Raw genomic sequence first — 24422 nt, forward strand, 5'->3', positions numbered from 1 at the left:
AATGTCATTACAATGTATACCTAAAATGTACCAATAAAGTTAATTAAAAGCAAAAAAAGTCATAGGATAAACAACTCCCCCTCTCAGTGATGGGCTGCGTCAGGTGTCCCTGTGGACCACGACTCCCAGAAAGGCCCAGGTATAGACCCTCCCATAACCCTGGAACTTCAGAGAGCGGCACCTGCCTCTCTGGGGCAGTGAGCTCTTCTTGCTGGCCAGCCCCCTGCCCTGTACATTTACTTCATTGCTTCTTTCACCTACACTTATCGGTCCATTTAAAATAAGTCTTACTCTTCCCGCTTAACGCTTTGTCCAGGATACCAAGAACCTGGAAACAGCTCCCGCCGGACGCCCCATCTGGTGACACCGCCGTGCCCTTGTTAAACACCTCTCATATTACTCTCTCTCTTCCGCACCTTTCCTTTCTCTGCCTCGCCTCTCCCCCGTCTCTCCTCTCTGAACATGGACACTGGCCCAGAGTTACCAAACACGAGAACCTGCATCCCTGTCTTTGAGTCACAGCTCCCTCTCCTCCAGAAAGGAGGGGAAAGTGGCTGTGATCCCAGAATGGAAAAACGGATCCCGTCCAGGGGGCAATTGGCACAGAATGAAGAAGCTTCGGGGTAACACCCCTGGGCTGGGATGTAGCTCAGTGGTGCCGCCGCTGCCTCACAAGCGCAAGGTCCTGAGTTCAATCCCCAGCACAGAAAAAAGAAATTATATATATATGTATGTATGTGTGTGCAAAACATCCCTCACCTGCACCTTCACCAAACGTCCCTTTCTTTCACTTTTATTCATCTACTGTTCCCCTTCATTCCTCTTCATTTACCTTTGCATTTTCTCTTTCCTTTCTCCTCCTTGCTCTGGCCCAAATTTGGCACCTAAACAATGATTTACATTAACAGCAAAAAATATAGCTTCCTATTAATTTTTGCAGATCACAGTTACTTGTGAGGGTTTCAGAGCTCTCGTGTGTAAAAGAAGACAAAGAAGAGCACTGCCTGTAGTGTTTAGAACTCGCCTGAGTTAGCTCAGGAGACAGAAGTGTGGCACACCTGGCCCATCCAGGCTTAAATTTCTCCCACTGCACAGGGCACCAACTTTCCAAAGCACGGCCAGATATTTCAAAGGATAACCTGGACAGCCCAGCTTGGTGAGTAAATGGTTTAATTGTTTCTTAGGGGGTACAGAGTGGTGAAGGTCACCACTACCCATTTGTTAGGCTGCTGTTTTTATGAGGTTGTCAGTTAAACTGTAAAAGGCAGGGTCAAAGATAAGAAGGGTTCTTAGGAAACGTTCTGCATCATCTGTTCCAACCTCACCCTTAGGAACTCTGCTTGCATCTACAAACACTGTGCCCCAGAATAGGACAGTCTCAGTCACGGGGCTAGGGCTCTTGGGGTAACTAAATAGCAAGCGACTACAAAATAGAGTTACTCTGGCTGGCTAGGGTTCCCTCCTGACTTCTTGGTTAATATTACCAGGTGGTAAAAATCAAACAGGACAATGAGATTGATGGTGAAAACAATTTTTTCTCTCCTATTTCTGTTTTAGGACTCATTTTCTCTTTATAGAAGCAACTTCCTTTGGTTTCCTTTTGTCCTTTAAAACTTAAGGTACACAATTGAGTAATCAGACGTATTGTGAGCGTGTGTGTGTGTGTGTGTGTGTGTGTGTGTGTGTGTGTGCCCGGTGGTGTACTGGTACACACTTCACAACTGGCTTTCTGGAGTGGGGAGGAGACCCTAACATGGGGCACCTGCCAGTTCTCTTGGTGGGCGTCAAGAGTCCCACCACGGTTGATCTCATGTTATTGACACAATGTCCATGTGTGGAGTTGGGATGAGGTAGATAACTAGCCACAGCACAGCACTGAAAATACACATGTATAGACACACATCCACATACATGTTTACATGCACAGATATATATGTGTATATATGCTTGTTTCTAGGAAAAGCAGCAAAAATGGCTTTGATGTGCTCACTTCAGTATCACATATACAGAAAAATGGCTTTGATGATGGAGCGGCCCAAGGACGAGCCTCCATTGCCTTTGATATTAGCCCAGGGAAACCTACATGATGTCTGACCTCCAGAACTGAGAATAGATGTGTTTCTTTTGAGCTACTCTCCAAAAAGAAGCAGCAAAAGACCTACAGCACACTTTCCTTCACTTTATATCATATATATAGATATCTTTTCATATAATACTTCCAGAGACTATAATGTTTTTCTCTACTGCTTATTATATTTCATTATACAGACCTGCCATTGTTTGGCAAGCCAGTTTCTGACTGACAGATATTTCAGAAGCGCTTTCTGGCCTGGATTAGACCACAGTTTTTCTATCCTCCAGCACTGGCTCACCAGAGAGATGTGTAGTCTTTTCAGAGAAGTGGAGCCTCAAACACTCCTAGAAGCCTTCAACTGTAGTGGAAATCAATATGGAGATACCTCAAACATCTAGGATTAGAAGTCCCATTTGACCCAGCTATTTCTCTGTTGGGTATCTTCCCAAAAGAATTAAAAGAATCATACCACAGTGATACATGTGCACCCATGTTTATAGCAGCACTGTTTGTAATACCTAAAACTTGGAAACAACCCAATTGTCCATCAACTGGAGCCTGGATAAAGAGGATGTGGTTTTCTATAAAATGGAGAATTACTAAGCCATAAAGAATGAGAAACTAGAGACATTTATAGCTAAATGGATGTATATTGAGGCTATGCTCTTAAGTGAAATAAATAGGACACACTTAAGTAAATATACCGAATAGTGTCTCTGGTGTGAAAAACTAAAAGTAAATAAGGCCCAAATGGTATCACTGAGAGGGTGAAATAGGAAGAAAATGCTAAAGGGGAAGAGGAAAAAATGGAAACAAAGTCTTTGTAAATAGGGAACGGTGAAGGGGGTGAAGGGAGGGCAGGGGAATGGGAAAAAAACAAGACCCAAGACCTGTCATGTAAAGGTACAAGATCCCAATGATGAATGTGACTGTATCGTCTGCTGTAAATGCGCGAAGAAACTTAATGGGGGGAGCACTCCCAGAAGCCTACTGGGAATTCACTCAGTAAACCAGGCTGGACTCTCCCTGTTACCATGGGATACAGGCTAATTTTAGTGCTTTCTCAGGAACTGAGAATAAGGCGGATTGTAAAGAAGAGGTTAAAAGAACTCTCAAGTGGTTTCTTTTACTGAACAGTTGGAAAGAGACCCTTATTCCCATGAGACAGGTGTGAGTCTGAAAATGGAATAAATTATATAAATCTCCTGTTTGGGGATCTCTTGGAACCTGGCAGAGGGATGGTTTTGGAGTTTTGTTTTATTTTTATTTTTTATAGCAAAACATTGGTACATTTTTAGGCATATGCGATGATAATGCTCATCATAGAGAAGAGGGATGGTTTTTGATAGAAAGACATAAAAGCCTGAATATGAGACTTCGATTTTTCTTGCCTTTTGAAAGATCTATTGAAAAAATAACTTGTGCTTGTCCCGTGGTGCTTGTTAACTTAAGACTACAATTTTTTAAACCATTTCTCACTGCTCCCTAGTTTGAACGGGGGCCAAACTATATCACAATAGAAGTCTGTTTTTTTAATTGCATTGTCAGAGCCAAATTGCTTTCCGTTACTAAGGATACAGCCTAATGGTGAGGTTGGTGGTACGGGCAGTGTTTCCCATGGTGCCGCACGGGGCCTATGGACAGACAGGACCAGGTCTGCGGCCCTCCAGGGGCGTCTACAGAAAGATGCAGATGTATTGAGCTCTGGGGCTCAAGTTTCCTGCCAGATGTCTCTGGCAAAGTGGGTGACACCAGTGCCTTTTATTTCTTATGTCTTTCCACAGCTCATGACCAACAACTCCTTAAAGACCAGGATGGAGTCTTCTACTGGCTACATCTAACCAGTTGAGAAGCGGCATGTGTCCCAATAAATAGTAAAGGACTTTGGCAATTTCTTTTACAGTAAGAAGGAACAGGGAGGGGATTCGCCCAGATTTAGAAGGGAAGGAGTGAGGCCTGTATGTTTCCCCAGAGTGGAGACGCAGTTCCCATCCATGACCCTGAGCTTTTCCGGTGTCCAGGACATGGCAGAAAGGTTCACCGGGACGGCTCTCCGAGGGATTGAAGCAAATGCCTAAGGACAGCCAGAGACAAAGGTCACCTAGGGGAAAGGGCCAAATGAAACTTTCATCAAAGCATAAAAGGGGCAGACTGGGGGCAGGTCAAGCAGGAAACCAATCCCTGGAAGCTTTTCTCCAAAAAGAATGAGAAAGCTAAAGGAGGGATAGGCAAGAACCAAAGTATGGGAACAAAAAAAGCTATTAAACTCCAGGTCACACGCCCGATACAAGGCATGGAGTTATTTTGCACCTAGCAGAGCTCTCAATGCTCTATTCCACAACCGAGCTGCCCCGCCACGAAGTCTTCAAGCAGGGAATGGCCTAACGCTTCCCAACTGTATGACGCATGGCCAACTAAAGACAAGTCGGATAAATGGGGAAGCTGAGAGCGGGGAAAAAAAGAATGTTCTCCCAAACATTCTGGCTGAGCTCGCCAAGAAATGCAAAGTCGTGACTGTCCCAGTTTTGGTAACCCAAAGAACTGAGCGAGACACACAGTGGAAGTGAAAAATACAGACTTATTACCAAAGACACATCATCATCACAGGGTGGGAGCAGGCCTCCAAGAAAGCAGGCGTCAGAGGGAGCAGCAGCTCTTTGAACTGCTGCAGCAATTTACTCCAATGGGGGATAAACCTTTCTGATGGCGGTAGAGAGAATTTGTCCCTAAACAGACCCTTGCGGAACTATCATGGCGCCCAAAGCCCATGGGAAGGGGGGTGCCAAAGCCACAGTGTAAATTAGGTTTAAATTAGTTATAATGGAATTGGAGTCACTTCCAGTTAAGAGTCAGACAAGGCTTAGCTGTTGGAGGTAGACGTTCTTTGTCGTTTTTGGAGCTTCTGTTGGCCCCTCCCTGAAGCCTATCGTACATGTGCCCTCTTATCTTTACTGGCTGCGATCTAGCTGTTAGAATTGGGCACTCTGTTTTTTATTTTTTCTTTTGCACCAGAGATCAAACTCAGGACCTTCAGCTGCAGTCTGTGGTTCTGAGGAAGCCAGTTTCCCCTTTTCCCCTCTGTCCTCAAGACTTCCTTCTTCCGAAAGCTGGGATTGCCAAGGACAGACAAAGTTATGGCGATCAATATACCTACCTACTTCATGACACATCATCACGATGGGGAATTATTAGTACAGAAAAACTTCAGGGCAATGACTGGAGACTTGGGACACAGTATAGTGTATGACATTGGTGTCGACAAATCTAGTCTGTAATTGCCACTGGAGAAGGACCCAATGAATTGAGGACAAGCTGTTGAGGAAAGGAAAAAGATCTCCTTGGTAAACTGCCAGAACTGGGAAGCTAGTGGACTAGCAGAGAGCTAGCAGAAAACAGGACTGAAGCTCCTGTGAGCTTTAGACAAGAGGGAAAGAAGGGGGTTAGACTAGGAAGTGACTGATGACTGGAGACTCCTGGGCGCCTCTCCAGTGCAGTGGAACTGCATGGGGCAGATCCTGGTAGCTGATAATCCGTCGATGTGGCTTGGAGTCACAAGAGTATGACACACCTGAAAATCTTTAAAAGCATCTGAAGTTGTATTTCTCTTGGCACTGTGAGTGTTGAAGGGAGAGGAGACAGTGGGGTAGCTTTGGGTCAATTAATCTTGTTTCAGAAACGTATTCTTCAAATGATTAACAAAGGTTGTTTATTCAGGGAGACCAGGGGTACAGGACAGGAAAACGGAGGCTGAGGGACACAGGGAAGCTGTATAGGAGCTCAGGGAGGCTCATGGGGGGATAGGGAATTCAGAGGTGACGGGGGTTCAGGAAGGCCTGTGCTCAGGGAGGCATAGACTTTTTTTTTTGTTTGTTTCCAGTACAGGGGATTGAACCCAGGGCTTTTACCCTGAGCTACATCCTCAGCCCTTTTCATATTTTTTGCTCTGAGTACAGGTCTTATTAAATTGTCCAGGCTGGGCTTGAACTTGCAATCCTCTTACCTCAGCCTCTCAGTGTGTTGCGATTAGAATTACTTGCCACCATACCTGGCTGTCACAGGCATTTTCCCAGATGTCTGATCCACAGGCAAAGTTAGTAGAGGACTAATAACAAATTGCTCGGCTGCATGATCCCCAAAATTAGTGTCTTTTTAAGTCAATTAAATTAAGTAACTAAAAGCCCGTGAACACAGAGTATTTCTTTTGGGTTTTCCCTTGGCATAGTCAAGACCACAATAGGAACAGAGGATAAACTCTATACTCTTAACCTGTTACTCGAAATAGTAACTCTTCACTCGAGTCTACAGATGCCCCACAGGTAACTAAAAGCAGAACAATATTTGACCTTCATTGATCACCTTAGCACTGGGTCAGATCCTTGCTCGGTTCTGCATACAGGTGTCATTTAGGGAGCTCTGCTTTAAAAATTGGCCCACCTGTCCTTTAACCTGGCCCATCAGTCTTTGTGACGGAGGACAGAAAGATTTATGGTGACGTTCAACTATGCCTTTAAGTTTCCAGTCATTGCCATAAACATAAAGTCACTCTGGATCCCAGCAAAGCCTCCAAAAAACTGAGACTTCCCCAAGCAGGAACAACCATCTCACGGAGACCGAATTGTACCCTGAAGTGGTAAGGACTTCTCCAGGAGTCACTGTGCAAACCAGAACTTAAATAACGATCAACCGGACTCTACCTCACTCCAGCAAACTCATGAAAGCTGGCCTTGTTCTTCTGTGACTGGGCCAGTCTGATTCTCTTCCTAAGAGCTGTGCCCACTTCAGTTCCTCAAGGTAAAGTCCCCATTTTCTCCTATTTTCTAACTCTGCCTAATAAACCTGCCTATGCCTCACACTTTGTCCTAAAGTGATTTCTGTGGCTAGGGTTGATAAACCTGCTCCTTGGGAGATGAGTTGAGGCCCCACCTCCTCTTTGAGGGACACCCTTGGTTTCCTCAGTATTAGACACGTCATTTCCTTAAGGCAGTAAGGCCACCCAAGCTCAAGATCCCAGCAAGAGTGGGACTCGTCCTTTCACCCTGATGGAAAAGGGCTAACAATTTCTTGATTGCTGATCTTACGACAGCAATATTCTACATGCATTTTATGTATGACATAATTTAATTCTCAGATCCTTTTGTGGGAAAAAAATTGAGACACACAGAGACTAAATCCTTCGTCAGGGTCACAGAGAAACAAGACGGTATTCTGCGCCACCCCAGTGCTCCACAACGATACACCCATCGTCCCACTGAAATTTCACAGCGGCCCCTAATATGCACGATTATCCCCAAAGCATACACGAGAAAACTGAGAGCTCAGTGATATCAGGACTCACCCAAAATCTCTACTATTAAGTGGCAGGGCCGTATTTCCAAGAGTGAAAATTTCCTCTCAAATGAAAAGACAAACGAGCTCTTGGCCCCAGCACTGACATACTTGCAGAACTGCTTCAACCCCAATCCACCACCGACTGCCTAGCAACAGTGACTAAGCCTCAACCAATCACCGGCCAGGGGCCACATGCCTGAGCCAGCCAATCACCAACAATCACACTAGAAGGCCCACATTTCTGCCACGAGACTCTCCTGACTCTGCACCGATCCCCAACCTCTATGCTCTCCAAATCCAAATGAGATCAGTTCTCTGCTTTGCCATCTTCTAAGCACAACATTCCCTTGCTAAGCAATGTTCTCAGCTTATTTCAGATGAGAGCTCTTCTGCCAACACACTTGGTCTTTTGAACCCAAAGATTGAGTCCCCAGGACTTCAAGTAGCTCCTATTCTGGAGAAAGGAGGCCTTTAAAATGCGCAAACACTGCTGGAACTTAACCGAGGCAAGGACTTACCTTGTGTGGAAGTCAGCCAGGGAAAGAGCACCACACCCCTTTTATTTAACCAAAGCTGTGTGTCCCTGGAAGTGACCTCAGCACTGACCTTTTTCCAATTTCTTTTTAAAGTGTTTACCGATGACACATATTCACAATTGCAGTTGCCTTGATTTTGTGGCCTAAGTGGCAGAGAATTTCTGGAGCCAAGCAGATGGGCCATGTGTCCGGGATAACACTGCCATTTCCAAGCAACTCACAGTAAGGGTCAAACTCCACATACGGAGGTGCAACTTGAAAGTACGTACTTCTCCAAGTGGCCAACAGTACTTACTACCTCTTAGATGTTCATGGCTGATCGCACACTTAGTTATTTCAGTAGTCAGCTGGGAGGAGTATGGAGAAACTACCTTAGGCTCCATGTGGAACGGTTTATTTGTGTCACAGCAGTGAGAAAACGGTCTTTGCAGTTTGATGTCCTGGCCAAACTGTTACAGATGCCCAAGGAGGAGGTGGGGACCTCGACTTAGCTTGTTGAATAGGTTCTTGACTCTGATCACATGAAACGGATCGCAGGACACACAGTGAGAGGCACAGGAAGGTTTTATTGGGGAGAACTAAAGTACAGACTCAAAAGATAAAGAGTGTAGACACTCAAAAGAGTAGAGTTATGGTCTGAAGCTGGAAATATTTAGTTTTTGTGCATTGAAAATTTGTGAATCTACAGATGTCTCAGGTTCAATTTAAAATCTATAGTATGCAGATGAAACAGCACCGAGATTCCACCTGACCCCAGAAAGAATGGCTGCTATCACGAAGTCAACTGACAACAAATGCTAGCAGGGTTGTGGGGAGAAAGGAGCCCTTCATTGTTGGTGGGAGTGCAGACGGTGCAACCACTGTGGAAGTCAATATGGAGACACCTCAAACAACTAGGATTAGAGGTCCAGTTTGACCCAGCCATCCCTCTGCTGGGTATCTTCCCAAAAGAATTAAAAGGATCATACCACAGCGATATATGCGCACCTATGTTTATAGCAGCAGTTTGTAATAGCTCAAACTTGGAAACAGCACAATTGCCCACCAACTGGAGATTGGATTAAAAACAAAAAGTTTTTTAAAAAATAAAATGGAGTACTACTCAGCCATAAAGGAGAAACTAGAGACATTTATAGCTAGCTAAATGGATGCACATTGAGGCCATACTTTTTTTTTTTGTTTTTTTTTGGCTTTGGTACATGGAGGTATACAGTACAGTTAACATTCATCGTTGGGATCTTGTACATTTACATGACGTACCTTGGTTCTTATTTTTTTTGTCAGATAAGTTAAGGGAGGTAACGCACAAAACATTTAGGGTCAAGTCTGGCTCATTTTATGCTCATTTATAAAAAAAAAAAAAAAAAAAAAAAATCAGTGGTCTCTTCATAGTGAGGTTGTTGCTGGGAAATGGTTCCTGGCAAGGTACATTTCCCAGCAGCCTTTGCAATAGGCATCACCATGTGAACAGTTTTGTGTGGTCACATGACTGGGACCTAGCTATTACAAGGGAGCCTGAGTGGTGAGTGCTGCTTCCTGCTTCCTGCCATGCCTCTTACAAAACCTCTTGTGCTGCCCTCCAAAGTATGCCAGGGCCAAGCTCTATCCTCATCCCATCCTGATGGGTTGTGACAAATTTTAGGATAAATAAGATTCACACCCAAGAAAGCATCTCACTGCTCCCCCAACTCCAGGTTCTCTTCAGTGTCCACATACCCCAGCCAGGAGCGTGCTCTCCTCACTCTAACCTGACCATGCGGCATCCCTGCGTGCTGCGGAAGGTTCTACAGTCACACGGGTGCACACAAAGTTTTCCACGGCAGTCAGTGACTGCTGGCTCACATGGAGCCAAATTCTAGCCCACCTTTACCCAGGTAATAGACCCAAGAATATAACTCTGACTGCGTGCCTGTGTCCTCTGGTAAGGGGAGTAACAGAAGTACCTGCCTAGTGGGGCCATCAACGGCAAGAATCAGTACAAGAGGGAGATCCCAGGTTAGTAACGCAGGAAGGCAGCGTGACTTAGGGGTCAGGCTCAGATTTCACAGCCCACTCCAGTGAGCCCTGTCAGGTGAGGACCACGATGACAGCTGCTCTGTGGCCTTCCTACGCACTGCCTTAATCAGCCCCAGGCAGGATACCGTCAACTGGGCTAACAGGAAATCTAAACGAGAGCTACTTCACAATAAAGGAGCTTCACCACATCCCCCTAAGGCTGGTGGCAGGGCAGCTCCGGGATGCAGACTGGGCTCTGCTTCCCTTGGCCACCTGAACCCTTGTCTGCCCTCCTCCAGATAGGGGCCCGAGTGCTGCTTCAGGTCCCCAGGAAGCAGCCAGTTCTTTCTGTGACAATCTCGGCAAAACAGACTTTTGAGAAGATTCCTCCTAATTCTAGATTTCCCACTGCACTGGCCATAAATTCTACCATATGCCACCTCACCCAAGCCATGCCTAGCTGCATGGGGCTACCCAGCCTGGCTGAGCTCATCTGTACCTCCAGGGAGGACAGGGCCCGGTGGTGGTGGTGGGATGGGAGTGAAGGCATGGTGGGTGACCAGCAGCAATGCCCTGGCCTCTCCTGATGTGCCAGTGGGACCCGAGCTTCAGCTGTAACTTACTAAGCACCTTCCTGTGCCAGGCATTAGGCTGGAGAGTAGGTGTTAAACAATTAACAGGGACAGCCACTGCCTGCCTTCTAGGTGTGGCATTTGCAACACTGCTGACAGCTCAGAGGTGACGCTTGCTCCCAGACTGTGGGTGGTAGATCTGGAAGCCACACAGTACTTGCTGTACTCACTGTGCCCCAGAAGGGTGGATGTGCCCTCCCAGCTCTTCCCGTGATTCTCTGCGCCCTGGCTGCCATGCGTGGGCAGCTCTCCTCGCCCAGATGCTCCCACCACGCCTTCCAGCCTTGGAGCTGGCCAACTGTGGACGAAAAGTGTCACCAAGAAATGACTCTTCCGAGTTGTGGGTGGTGGACTATTTGTCCCGGAGACCAGAAAGTGACTGAGACATCATATATAGCCATTTAAAGGAAATGAAACATCAGAGGCCTCAGCTGCACTGGCCTCACATCCCACGCTGTCCCTGCAGGCGGCTGGCAGCTGGTGCACTGTGCGGGGCAGGCGCAGAGCACCTCCGTCACCGTGGAGGGTGCTGCTGCATGACAGCGACACACTCTACACCAGCGTGGGCTTCCAGAGCTCTGCCCCCGGAGCTAATAATACTTATCAATGTCTAATAATGATTTATTGGAAGCAGGGACCAAATGAATTCCAGACCCAGTGTAGACCACCTGTGGCACACACATCAGACTGGACACCGATCTTCCGCGTTCCTGGGTACCCTGTGCCTCTGACCCCGGCCCTGGAGCACAAGGGCTTAGTAGAAATCTTCACTGTCAGAGTCTGAGTCAATGCCTTGGTTCTGAATTTGACTTTGCTTGCGGTACAGACAGGCCACCTGAGGAGAGGGGTATGGGAGGTCAGCAGCTTCTGGGCTGCCCCCTCCACAGCCCAGGCCCAAACCGCCTCTCTCAGAAGCTGGTCACACCAGGCAAGCCCACCCCGGAGGCCCCGCCCCTCCTGAGGGTCTCACCTGGGCACTGGTAGTGGCCTCCTCTGGCTTCTTGTCTTCACGCACTTGAATAAACCGAGGGAAGCGAAGGGAGATCCCCTTCTCACTGTCCACCTAATCAGGGGTCGGGACGGGAGCACGGTGGTAAGAACTCTGGTGCTCGAGCTGCAGTCTGCCGACTGAGCAAAAACCTATCCAGTCTCTTCCTCCTCCTTTCACCCTGGCCTCGGTTTCCCAGCCCACAGAATGGGCATGAGCAATGAACTGCAAGGATTAAAACCCTGACAAAGTGCTCACATCCTCCGTGTCAGGGGCACAGTAAGACCTTAAGAAATGCCTGCTCTTATCGTCATGCTCTGCTGGGAAAGACAACAGCAGACTCGGGGTATGTATCACAGAGCAGCACTGGAGGCAGCCAACCTACGCGGCCCTGGATCGGTTACCTCAGCTCTCTCCGGCACTCTCTCTTCAGCTGTGAAACACGTTCCTATCACCATGTCTCTGCGGTTTTGTGCAACCTGCCAGTCCTGACACGGCATTGCCACCGTGAGCACCGGCCCCTGCACTAGTTCCCACGGAACCCTGGCTCCCCACTGTACAGCATGAATGAGAAATTAAAAACTGGATCAAAGACAGGAGTTCCTCGTTAGAAATGGATGCGGATGTGTCTGCAGTCAGAAAAGCACACTGAAGAATAGTTTTGAAGAATAGAATTCCCCGCAGAACTTTTTAAATTTGACCGTTACTGTCCTCTGGAAGACGAGGACTGCAAAGCTGTCTCAGTGCTGGCCACAGGCCTCAGTCCCGCGGCTGCGTACAGATTGCTTCACATGGTCCCAAGGGTCAAACCACTGGGTGTCAGCCAGGTAGTGTGAGAACAAATTCTAGTTGTTGAGGCAGTAACGGTGGCTGCTGAAGGACAAGCTCAGGGGCAAGTGCGCTGGGCTTTCACATAAAAGATCTTGGGGTTGTAAACATTACTTCAGAGGTTAGGCCATGCATGGTGATGCACACCTATAATCCCGGCACTCTGGGAGGCTGGGGCAGGAGGATCCCAAGTTCAAGCAGAGCTTCGGCAACTTAGTGAGATCGCTCTCAAAAGAGAAAAACGGAAAGGGCTAGAAAGGTAGCTCAGTGCAGAGGTGCTGGGTCCACATCGAGGCATCTTCCCGAAAGAGCTAAAGGCATCACAGCACAGCCTTACACATACACCAACATTTACAGCTGCACAATTTATAACAGCAAAATCCTGGAAGCAGCCTACGTGTCCATCGACAGATGAATGGATGAAAAAACTAAATTTTAAATTAAATCATGGTATCTATACATAGCAGAATACTGCTCAGCTATTAAGAAACATAAATCTGAGACATCTGTAGGAAAACGGACACATTTGGAAAACAGTGTCAAGTGAACTAAGTCAGACACACAAGCTTAAATTCTGTAAGTTGCTCTCATTTGAGATATAAAGTAAAAATAAAGAACAAAATAAAAAATTGATAAAGGGAATTGGAGCCGAAGGGAGGGGGTGGGAGTAGGGACGGGTATATAAACGGACTTAAAATGCATCATGTATTAAATACGTGTATTAAATACCCACAAGGAATGCAATCAATGTACATCATAAACATGAACTAAAAATTCTAAAAAATAATAATAATGATGGGGAAAGAGAATCTAAAGATGGAGAAAACAGGTAGGTGGTGAAGGAAAGGGGAATAAAAAAATCAAAATATGCTAAGTACATGTTACACCCACTCCCTAGGATGAATGTAAACTACAGGTACTGAAAACATGTTCTAATTAAAAAAAAAAAGAAACAGATGCTGGGTTCAGTCCTCAGTACCACAAAACAAAGAAAAAAATCTTCAGAGCCAAAGGCAAAATTATATCACAAAAGGGAACAACATTGCGGGTTTTTTTTTCTACTGAGGAATTTTTTTTCTACTTCACTATCTGACACCCAAATGATGTCAGTTTTCTCGATCATCGCACAGGGGGCGCAGATGTGGGCCCCACTTCCCTCCCGAGCTCCTTCCCAGGCCCAGCAGGTACTCACCAGGCCGCGGGCGGCTGGGTAGATGGGGGAGAGCGAGAGGTCAGCACACTTCACCTCCCACACGGCCCTGGGGTCCAGCCAGTGGTCGGGCGCCACAGCACCGTCTGCCCGCACGTAGGGACGCGGGGTGGGCAGCACCAGGGCCTGGGCGAGCAGTGGAAGAGGAGAGGGCGTTGGATCTCAAAGTCCAAGCCAAAAGTTCCAGATTAGCAGTGAAGGGGCGGGGGAATGGAAGGAACTGAAAGAGGCACCTCTTAAAGTAAAATGCGGGCGGAGAGAGCACACAGAAATGGGAGACAGCAGGAGGTGGAAGAGGGGCTCTGGGAGCGGAAATGGGACATTCATCGCCTAAGGGGCAGAGGCCCAGAGGGAGACAGGGGAGAGAGGGAGAGGACGAGGGACAGAGAGGAAAGGCGAGTCCGAGATACGTGTGTGGCGGGGGACACGGGCCCAGATCTACTGCGACAGTGACCCAGACAGCGGGGGAGTAGGGAAAGACACCCTGAGAGTGAGACAGAGACAGAGACTCACACCCAAATCCACCTGCTGTCACAATGACAAGCGCTCCCCTGCTCCAAGGCTCCGGAGCTCCCATGCAGTGCCCGTGGTGCTCCAAGGACAGCTCAGGCTCTGCGCTCAGGGACACCAGGCCCCTCGGCCAGATCACCAGCGAGTCAGCGTCCCGCAGAGCAGGAACTTAGGCGTGCTGGGCTCTAAGTCCAGCTCTGCTACCCACTGCCCTGCACCCCGGCCCAAAGCGTGAGGCCCAAGGGCCTGCACCGAGGAACCTCGGTCCGAGGCTCACCTGGAGGCTCTGGTGATGCTCTTCCAGCTGCTCGTCGCTGAAGCCCGTTCCAAGCTGCAGGGGGACGAGGAAGGTGAGCTCGGCCAGCCGCCCACCGCACACCTCCTCCCCGCTGCCGCCACCCAAGGACCTGCATGTGTGTGCCGGCCAGACCCTACCCACTGTCCACCCAGCGTGCACAGACACCCGAGGGAGGGGACTGTGAGTCCTAGGCGCTTGGTCAGCCCAGGCCACCCCGAAGGGAAACAACTCACCTCCCAGAAAGCTCCACTAATTCCTCACAGCCTTCCTTCCTTCCTTCCTTCTGCTTTGAAGAAACCGTCCTCCCCTTATGCTCACCAATACCCTACCCGCTCAGGAACTGTCACCTTCAGTCTCCAGACTGACAAGAGTTCCTCTCAACTACCAAACGGAAGAGGCTAAGAGGCAGTAAGGACACTTGGTGCTGAGAGACAAGACGGGCATCTCTACAGTGCTATTAAGTTGCACCTGGAAAGCCCTTTCTGCACTGAGAGCCTTTAATGCTTTTTGGCCTTTTGTTCCCGTTAGCCCTTTAAGGTCTGTTCTAAAATGGACAAGGTGAATAGGTGCAGACCGGTGCCCCAAGATACGGTGCATCATAAAATCACTTTGATTTCTGAGTTCATAGCATTTTAAGCACCGGTGTAATTCCTAAGAACCAAGGGCTGCAGCCCAGCCGTCGAGGGACAGGGTGCAGGCTCGAGAAATGGGGACACGAGCACTCCAGAATTCTCGTGCAGGCACTGGATCACGCTGCCATATTATTTAAATGTGCACAGTAACATTTCAATGTAGTGTTTATAGAACAAAAAGGCAGGAAAAAACGAAGTGACAGAGAATTTCAACTTTGTAAAAATATAAAAACCTTCCCTCTAAGGTTACTAATGCTTACAACGGTGCCCTGGGATTCTGGGTGATACTTTCGTTTCTGTGGCAAAAGACCCAAATATGCTAGATATAGGATCTGCACAGGAAAATCCAATCATAATGTACACATTTAAATTTTTTTTTAAACAACAACCAAAAAACAAATCTCCCAGAATCTCTCGCAGGTAGGAATGAGCCACGGAGTAAATCTCCAACCCATGAGACAGGCAGAAGCTGTTCACCGCTGACGCAGACCCAGGCGGGGTCAGGTTGGAACCATGATGCCACGAGGTCAGGAGCACATAACCAAAACAACTACAGGGAAAGAGCAGCGGCCTGGATCCTAACGACACTGGACACGTCTGCCTCTCCGCGCTCATTACACGGGAGAAAAGATCTTACTTCGGCCGCGACTCTTTGCAGCTGGATCCAGCTTCCTTACGTTTCTCTACAGTACTAGCTCATTTTTTCATAGGAAGTAAAAGTTACTTATTGAATAAGGGAAAAACAAAAAACAAAACCTGAACTAAGAAAACAGCAGTTCACACGGCTGGCGTGCGCCTCTGGGTCTGGGCCCTCCCCAGGTTGCTAGGTACAAGTCTGCCCCAGTCGAATCTACTTTTCTCCCACTTCCGTGGCAAGAACCCAGTCCCCAGGACCTTGCATATGGCCTGCAGCTCCTCGCTCTCCTCGTCATAGGCAGCCAGCAGGAAGCCCCCATAGCGGCCGGCCCGCTTTCCCCGGCCCAGGTAGGCGCCGATCACCACGAGGTCCAGGGTGTCACCCACACCATCGAGGTAGTCCTTCTTCAGCTGGGGAGGGAACAAGAGATGAGGGCACCCCGCCTGCTGGAGCTCGCCATGAGCTGAGGAGGGACGGGGTGAGGCTGAGTGTCCAGAGCACTGCGGGCGGTCACTTCAAGGAGGACGAGGGTGGAGAGCGCTTCTCAGCTTCAAGCAGAGGAAATGGGAAGAAAGGCAAAGTGGGTGCCTTGAGTCAACCTGATTTCTCAGTCTCTCCACATAGAGAACACTTCTCTGTCCACTCAAAAAACATTTATGATGGTTCCGCCGTCCGCCTCATAAGTGCAAGGACCTGCGTTGGATCCCCGGCACCAAAGAAAAAGAAACATTTATGAATCGCCGACTGTCCAGGCAGGCACTCGGCCTGGGAGTGGACGGTGTTCACGCACCTCACACCTGCTTGGTCCAGGGACAAAGGAAAAGGCGGCAAGCACCTGGCCAGCTCAGCCCTCAAACCTCTCGCTCCCTTCCCTTCACCCAGCCCCACTGTTCTCTACTCGAGACTGGCACCTCGTACCGGACAGCAGCCCCCCAGCCTGCTCCCCCCTCACCCGTGCTAGCCCTGTCCACTCCTACACAGCAGCCCGAGGACCACTCGGAGACTTCCTCGGGCCACACTATGCCGGCTTCTTAGAACTCCCGGAGGAAAACCCAGTTTCCCAAGGTGCCGCATGAGCCAGGGCCTGCTGTCTGCTCCAGGATGGCCTTGCCTGCCCTGGTTCCCTGCGTACACCGAACCCAGGCCTCCCTCAGGACCTCTGCACTTGTGGGGCACCCACCCTGATCTTCGTGCGGCCAAACCCTTCCTGCTGTCCAGGTCCTGACCCAAGCATTGCCTCCAGGGGCTTCTCTGCATCGCCCAAGTCCTCCAGCCTGCACCAGGCCTGGGCTGACCTGCTCTCTTCAGGTGCCCCTCACTGCCCAACTCAGTCCTGTTCATGTCCCAGCTGACTCCCTTCTGCGTCCCTCACCTGCCAGGGAAGGTAGTTCAGGGACAAGGAAGAGCCCACCCCAGAGTCCCCGGGGCTCAGTCCAGGCGCCCTCACTGACCAAGCCTTGTACAGCGAGGACAGCTAACCAAGGATGGAATGGTGGAACGGGTTCCCGAGCTCAGAGCGCAGCTGCAGACGTGACGCGTGTGCCCAGGGGGGACAGACTTCAGAACTGAGGCTGGCCAGGGTGGGCGCAATCACCTTGAGCCAGTTGTGCGACCTCTTGGCGATCTCGTAGGTGGCATTGACATCCAAGGTCTTCACCATCAGCCCCTCGCAGGAGTCTGAAGGAGACAGAGAAGCATGGCCCTTGGGAGCCCTAGGAGCCCGGGGCAGGATCCCATCAACTCACACAAGGTCGAGGATGGGCCCAGAGCCAGGGTCAATGCAGCTAACAGGGAAGCTACAGGCCCCGGGAGAGTGAAAGCAGCTACCTCACCTTTCACCGATTGTTCCAAGAACTCAGCGATCTGCTCCATATCCTTGGTGTCCAGGGAGGTGGCGAAGACAAACTCGCCCTCTGTCTCTACAAAGTTCTCCCGGAGCAGCTGCCGGCGCCGTGACAGGGGCTGACGGACCAGGGACTGAGGAGAGAGGGTGGGGCCGTGAAGGAAACAAACACATACAAGTCACACTGCTTGATGTGGCTTAGAGAAAGCCTTGGGAGGGAGGCACCAGGCTGTCAGGAGGACTGAGAATCACAGGCTCACAGGCAGCAGCCTAAAAAAGAAGCTGACGACCATGAGGTTGATAACTATCTTCTACATTAATCCAGGGGCCACCAATTTCTTGGTGAGAACCAGAAAGTAAATACAGCCATCCCTCTGCATCCATGGCGAATGGAACCCGCCCCCTGCAGACATCCAAGTCCATGGAGGCTCAAGTCTTACAGAAAGAGGCGTAGCTTTTGCACAAGACCTGATATCCTCTCAGATTCGCCAAAGCACCTCTAGGTGACTCACACCACTTCATACACAGCGTCAACGCTACAAACCCTACATTCTTTAGGGACCGATGACAAGAAAACCCTGCACACGTCCAGGACAGATGAAATATCTTTTTTCAAATGTTTTTAACCCAAGGTTGGTTGAGTCCGTGTTTGCGGAAGCCGAAGAGGCCAGGGCTGGCTGTGCTGCTGGCTCCTCACTGTCTCCCCAGCTCTGCGGCTTTGCTGCTGCAGACCCAGAGCAGGCAGTGGCTGGCAGGCTGCGAGCGGACGGGCGAGGCCCCGTCCCAGAGGAGCCGCACATGCGAACGCAGGGTGGACTAGGCCCGGCTCGCAGCTGCGGCTGGCGGAGCCTGAATGAGATGACGCCTGCGTGTGCGAAGCTCTGCTCACTTCTCCAAAACGAACTCACCAGCCCTGCAGGAACAATCAGCTTTAGGGCCCTAGTGGTCCCCACAGAACTGACCCAGTTCTCTATGGAATCCTGCAGACGAGGGCGGGCTTGCTCAGGGTCACACGGGCACGCTCAGTCCGACTTGGCACGCGGGCTTTGCCTCTCCTGGCATCACAAGGGCCAAGGACACAGACAGAGAAGCAGAGTGAGGAGGTAAGAAAAGAAGAGGCTAGGTGTGGCGGCGGTGCACACCTGTAATTCCAGAACTCTGGAAGGTTGAGGCAGGAAGATTATGAGTTCAAACCCAGCCTGGGCAACTTAGTGACTCAGCCGGACCCTGTGTCAAAATGAAAAAGGGCCGGAGGCATAGCTCCGTGTGAAGGCCCTAGGCTCAATGCCCAGTACTGAGAAAGAAAAAAAAAAAGAACAGGAGGAAAGGAAGGCAGGCAGGAGGGGAGAAAAGGAGAGGGGAAGAGAGAGGATGAAGGGAGGAAAGAAGGGAGAAAGGGAGGGAGGGAGGGAAGAAAAAGTCTCACATCACCTGGCCCCCAACCCACCAACCCAGCTGGCGGGATGGGTTCCGTTCTCCAGGCCCAGGGCCAGAATGCGCCCAGGACAGGGAACTCAAGATCCTGAACCAGTATCCTGAAACAACTGTTTTCAAGCTTGTCAAGCTCAGGACCAATTTTACACTCAGTACTGAGTCGTCACTCCAAAGAGATCTGCGTAGGTGGGCGACATCTTCTGATAGTTACCACATTAGAGATTACAAATGGGGAAGTCACAGAATAGGTTTTCATTCGCTTAAAAAATAGTAAGTAGAACATGCTTGCTCAGATTGTGTGCGTGTGTGTGTGTGGTACTAGGGATCCACCTCCGGGCCTCAAGCAGACGAAGCAACTGGCTCTACCACAAGCTATATCCCAGCTCCCAAATTTTTATGAAACACCCACATCTTTAAAAAAATCAGTGAGAAAATAAATAAATAAATAAAAATAAATAAAAAATCAGCGAGGAAAGGGGTGTGTGGCATTTTTGTGCATTCTTTTCACATCGGCTGCTATATTCGGATGCTGCACGGTGTGGCTCTGGCCGCAGACAGCGAGACCCGCCTTGTACAGATGTGAACCAGGAGGAGGAGGGCCTGGGGACCCCCAGGGTTCTGGGACCATACTTTGAGAACCACTGCCTCAGCACGGCCGCCCAGCTCAGTGACACGGTAGAGTCCAGAGCTGCCGGGCCGCCACCTGCTGGCTGCCCAGTCCCGGGGCCAGGACTCACCTCTCCATTGAGGAAGATGAGGTCGAAAGCGTACAGACACACCTGCACCTGGATCTCTGCTGCGTCCACCTCCTGTCGGGGCAGAACGGAACGAGAAGAGGGAGGAGGTGAGGCAGGGCCCTCTGAAGCCCTTGCTCTGTCCCTGGGGCAGCAGCCACTCTCCCATCGCTCTCTGCTTCTCAGCTGCGGCCGCACACCTGCAAAGGTGGCAGTGCCGCTGGTCCCAGGGCCCTAGTCTGGGCAGCACTCAGCTAATCCTGACCCGACTCTTCCTCCCCAGAGAGCTGCTCTCCTGGCCTCCCTGGCAGCTACCAGCAGCGGATCAAACATCTGACCAATCGGAGATAAAGGGGAAGCCTGCTGGGTGAAGGCACGGGGGCTCCTAGGATGGATGATCTATTATAGGAAAATCAGAGCTGCAGGACACACCCATACCCCACACACACCCGCCGAGATGCTGGGACGAGAACGTGACGACCTGACGTCAAAGTCACTTCGCCGAAGGCTGAGGGAATCCCACCCTGAGCGACACTGCCCTTCTGGGGACGAGGCAGGACCCTCAGCCAGACTGGGGGCAGAAGCCCACCCAGCAGAGGGGCTGATGCTACCTTCCGCTTGCGAGTGGTGAGCACTTGGAAGGGTTGGATCTGCTTCTTTTCCCGGTCCCAAGCCACAGCTTCTGCGTCCAGGATAAAGGATGTGACCGAGGGGAGTTTAATCTGAAAGCGAGGGAAGAGGCAGGGCTTAGGAGACGTAGACGATGAGGGGTCAGGAGACGGACAGGAGGAAACAAACTCCGAGGAACAAACATCTGTTTAAGCCATGCCTGAGTGTTATCTGCAGCCAAACGTATTCTGGCCTCCTCCCTAAGCCGCCCACTGCGCCGAGCCGGCCTGGCCGGACCTCAGCGGTCAGGGAAGATGCAGCAAATGCCCACCTTGGGGATGCGGCTGATGATGTCGGGGTACTTTCCAGTGTTGTCTTCCTGGCTCCTGCTGAAGATCTTCACCTCCCCGCCTTCCAGAACATGGATCTGCCGTGCAGGGGGCAGGAAGAGGAAGTGAGAGCTGAGCCCACCCGCCACGGCCCCTCCATTCCCTTTAGACCCCCCTCGATGGTGAGGGTTCAGGGAGCTGTGGGGAGGAGGGACTGGTGCAGAGACCCCAGCTCCTACCTCCCGGCTCCTCGGCACTTCCCGCCCTGCCAGTGTCACCACCTCCACTCCAGATCCCTGCTCCCTCCTGAGCACACCTGCCCCGCCCTGCTCCTGCCTGCTGCTGTCTAAACGCTATTGTGCTGTACCTATCAATCTGGCTTCTACTGCTGCCTTATTGAAATAGTCTGCTGCACGTATGGCATCTACATATATACGTTATCTCAAAAGCCATGTATATTTGATACTCCTATTGTGTATTTGTGTGTGTGCTGAGGGTTAAAGTCACATAGAGTGCAGCTGATGTGTCGCTGGCAGGAAGATCTCTTTCCTTAGGTTCTGCTTTGCAGTGATGGGATCTCGGCCTTATTTGTCAGGAGGTGCTGTCTACCGCTTTGCCTCAATCAATTTAACTGGGTTTGACCCAGTCAGTCACGGGAGTCAGAGCCACTCCAGGTGCTAGAAGACTGCACCACGCACAGCCGGAAATGCTGTGTGTACACATCTGAAATCATGAGCGTCAGGCCAGGTGGCACACACCTGTAATCTCAGCACCCGGGAGGCTGAGGCAAGAGGGTCACCGTCAGTTTGAGGCCAGCGCAGGCTACACAGTGCGTTTGAGGCCAGCCTGAACTATGGAGCAAGACCCTGTCTCAAGAAAAATCATGACCCCTGTTCCCAATCATTTTAACTTTTTTTTGACATTATTTTGAAGATCCACCTGTAATAAGATGTCTCTGGAATCCACTGCCTGTAACTGCCTCAACGCCCCACAGACACTGCCCACCTCCTGCTCCCTCAGCCCCCTGTGAGGAGCCTGGGATGGTGCTGAATCCTACAGGGCAAAGGGCCCACAACACATTTCCTATGGACCCCAGGAGGGGCATCACAGGACTCCCTTGCACAACACGGCAGTAGGTGTCACTGGCCAGCTCCTGGAATGGCTGCTATGGTTGACAAAGCTCGAGCCAGTGCAGCCAGCATTCCTGGACCTCCCACTACCCTAGGCCAGGACTTCCGGCAGTTCTGTCTTCCCTTAAACTGGTTATTATGGCACCCTTTGCAAGGAGAGGAAACTAAAGACCAGAGACAAGTGAGGCCAGCCAGGCAGCATCTAGCAGAGGCAGGGTCTGAGAGTCCTGGCCCAGCTCCAGCCTCCCCATCAGCTGAAGGGCCATGCTCGCCCCGTACCTGTGCCCTCTGCCCATCGTATTTGTACTCGCAGGTGAAGGCTGCCTCCTCAAAATGTTTCAGGACCTCACTGACACCCCGAGTGGGGTGGGCCAACATGGGCTTCAGAGGGACCCCTGGGGAGAGGAAAGAAGTGCGTCAGGGGAGACAGGTGGCAGAGGGAAGGTGCTAAACCAGAGAACTAGAGAGGTGAGGAGGCGACAGCTGCCCAGGGTCCACTCTGCTGTCCTCCACCGAATGAGAGAACAGGCCCAGCCACGCTTTAGGGAACTGGTGACCTTAAACCGCGGCCTCTCTGGCAGCCGGGTCAGGGACTGAATACACACAGGAGCGACTTGCAGTGTCCGGACACATCCTTACGGGCAATGTGGTCACCTCTCCTTCAACCCAGCGCAAGGAGGAAAGCACACACACGACAGTGACAATCTCAGATGGGAGAAGAACAAGACAGAGGAAGCTGAGCTTCTGGGGGATTCCTGGAGCAAAGGCTGCCCGCAGTTACGCGCAACAGCGATCCTATCTGGCCCAACCAACCGCCTTCCGCAGTGGCTGCTGCGTCTGCTTTGCCCACAGCCTGTTGACCGATTCCGAAGGGGAACCCCAAGGGGAGAATGAAAGGTCTTGGCACCACGGAACCAGATCCAGTCCTGGTGGACAGAGGGCTGGGAGGTACCTGGGCTCAGCCTGCAGTGCTCCGGGAGACGTTCCAGGCCATGCTCCAGCAGCACGGGGACGATTCGGTCCAGGTCAGGCACCTCACTGGGGTGGGGACGGAAACAGCTCAGGAGTCTTTCTAGAACTGGCACATCCTGAGAACCGTCTGCCTGCAAGTGCTCACGGGCACAGATCCCCGGCCCTCGCCCAAACCTGGCCTCCTGATGTCTCCGCCTAGCTCAGCTGTCACCCGTGTCCTCCCTCATTCCCTACACGCCACTCTGACTCCCCCTTAGTCTGGGCCCACCACTGCCGCTTATATGTTACCTCGAGAGCCGTCATTCTCCCCAGCTACACGGAGACCCACTCAAGGCTGTGCTGAAAACCAGTGTCCCAAAGCCAGACCCCACCCCCGTAAAGATTCAGATCTAACTGGTCTGGGAGGGTCCAAGCTTAGTACCTGGTGGAGCAGCACTGAGCTACTGCCCTGGCCTGTGAGCGCTGCAAGGCCTCAAGCACAGGTGTTCACCAGCAAGCGTGCCTGGCCCACTGCGGGTGCCCGCAGGCATGTGTGGCACTGCTCAGGGGCCTTTCTACCCCTGCCGGATCGTGTCTTGCTGTCAACAGCCCTAGGTCAGCCCCTGGCCAAGGTCTCTGCAGGTGGCTTGCTCCGGGGATGTTGTGTCAGTGACCGTCACGGTCCTCTGAGGATCAGTCATCAGCTTCTCGCTGGTGGCTCAAGGCCTTTCACAAGCAGTCCTGGCTGGAACTCCGGGCCTCCCAAGCCTGCCGCCCTCACGTCCCCTCCGTGTCCTCTTGCAGGTCACACCCTCTGCTGCCCACCACCTTCTCGGTCTGTCAGCTTCCTGTGCCTCGTACTCTCTTATCTATATCACCACCCCATGACACACCAGCCACTGTCCCATCCCAAGATCTTACCAGAACGTCTGCTTCAAGATCATGCCTTGTTCCTCCAGCCACGTCTTTCTGGCCTCTGCGGTCTTGCCCTTCCCAGCATCCACCACGGCTGGAGGGAATTCTAGGAAACGACCAAGGGCTTTGGGACAGGCCTTACCCCCAGCTACCCCCAGAGTGCACATGGGAAGTTTGCTGCAGGACAAGGAACACAGATGCAGCTGCCTGAGAAGCTTTCTCGGGGCAGAGGAACCCAGAGAGGCAGGAACTATGAGGGTAGGGGTAGGGTGTGGACTTCTGAGAAGGGAAGCCTCAGTAACAGACACAAAGAGGGGTCAAAGGCGCTCACCTTGGCCTGGGGGTGTGAGGCTCACTGCCTGGGAAAGGGAAGCCAGCACTGACTGCTCGGCCAACCCGAGGCGCAGCCGTCCACTCAGGGCCCTGGGAAGAAAGGGAGGAGCAGCCTGGCTGGAACCTTCTGGTTTTGTCCTCCACACCTTTCCCCTGCCTCCTCCCATCTCCCCGACCCCAAAGCCACAGCAACCTTGGCTCCCAAGAAATCTCACAGCCTGTTTAACAGGCGAGGCAACTGAAGTCAGCCAAGAACGACCACGACCACCAGCCTTTGGTGCTGTCCCTCCTCATCTCCACCGCCCTGAGAGTCACAGGAGAGCTGGGCCTCAAGCCTGGACACGCCGACTCTGGTGAGTGCGGTGGCCAAGACCTGACGCAGCACCGGCCAAACTACTTGGTTTGACCAAGTAGTCACCCATGGACCCAGCCCCTACACCTCCATCTCGGTCTGGAGTAAGAACAGGGTCTGCCTT

General features: G+C 51.1%; 2 protein-coding genes across 2 annotated transcripts in view; both read right to left on the reverse strand.

Annotated features, from left to right (window-relative positions):
- Window positions 1-7584, reverse strand: part of Pla2g4c (phospholipase A2 group IVC) — a 43327-nt gene extending 35743 nt beyond the window's left edge. Inside the window, exon 1 of the mRNA XM_033765873.1 lies at window positions 7410-7584. The gene's annotated coding sequence lies outside the window, so the exon portion shown is untranslated. The remainder of the gene's footprint in view (window positions 1-7409) is intronic.
- Window positions 7585-9284: 1700 nt separating this feature from the next.
- The window catches only part of Lig1 (DNA ligase 1), a 37518-nt gene continuing 22380 nt past the window's right edge, over window positions 9285-24422 (reverse strand). Inside the window, exons 15-28 of the mRNA XM_010640809.3 lie at window positions 23945-24036; window positions 23620-23719; window positions 22700-22785; window positions 22027-22142; window positions 20620-20715; window positions 20291-20401; window positions 19683-19754; window positions 17501-17645; window positions 17263-17345; window positions 15926-16078; window positions 14379-14432; window positions 13574-13717; window positions 11536-11628; window positions 9285-11400 (exon numbers count right to left, since the gene is read on the reverse strand). Coding sequence (XP_010639111.1) covers window positions 11320-11400; window positions 11536-11628; window positions 13574-13717; window positions 14379-14432; window positions 15926-16078; window positions 17263-17345; window positions 17501-17645; window positions 19683-19754; window positions 20291-20401; window positions 20620-20715; window positions 22027-22142; window positions 22700-22785; window positions 23620-23719; window positions 23945-24036 — 1426 coding nt within the window. The 3' untranslated portion in view covers window positions 9285-11319. The remainder of the gene's footprint in view (window positions 11401-11535; window positions 11629-13573; window positions 13718-14378; window positions 14433-15925; window positions 16079-17262; window positions 17346-17500; window positions 17646-19682; window positions 19755-20290; window positions 20402-20619; window positions 20716-22026; window positions 22143-22699; window positions 22786-23619; window positions 23720-23944; window positions 24037-24422) is intronic.

This window comes from Fukomys damarensis, unplaced genomic scaffold (assembly GCF_012274545.1).
Source record: "Fukomys damarensis isolate Sample0158 unplaced genomic scaffold, DMR_v1.0_HiC HiC_scaffold_19, whole genome shotgun sequence".
NCBI lineage: Eukaryota > Metazoa > Chordata > Mammalia > Rodentia > Bathyergidae > Fukomys > Fukomys damarensis.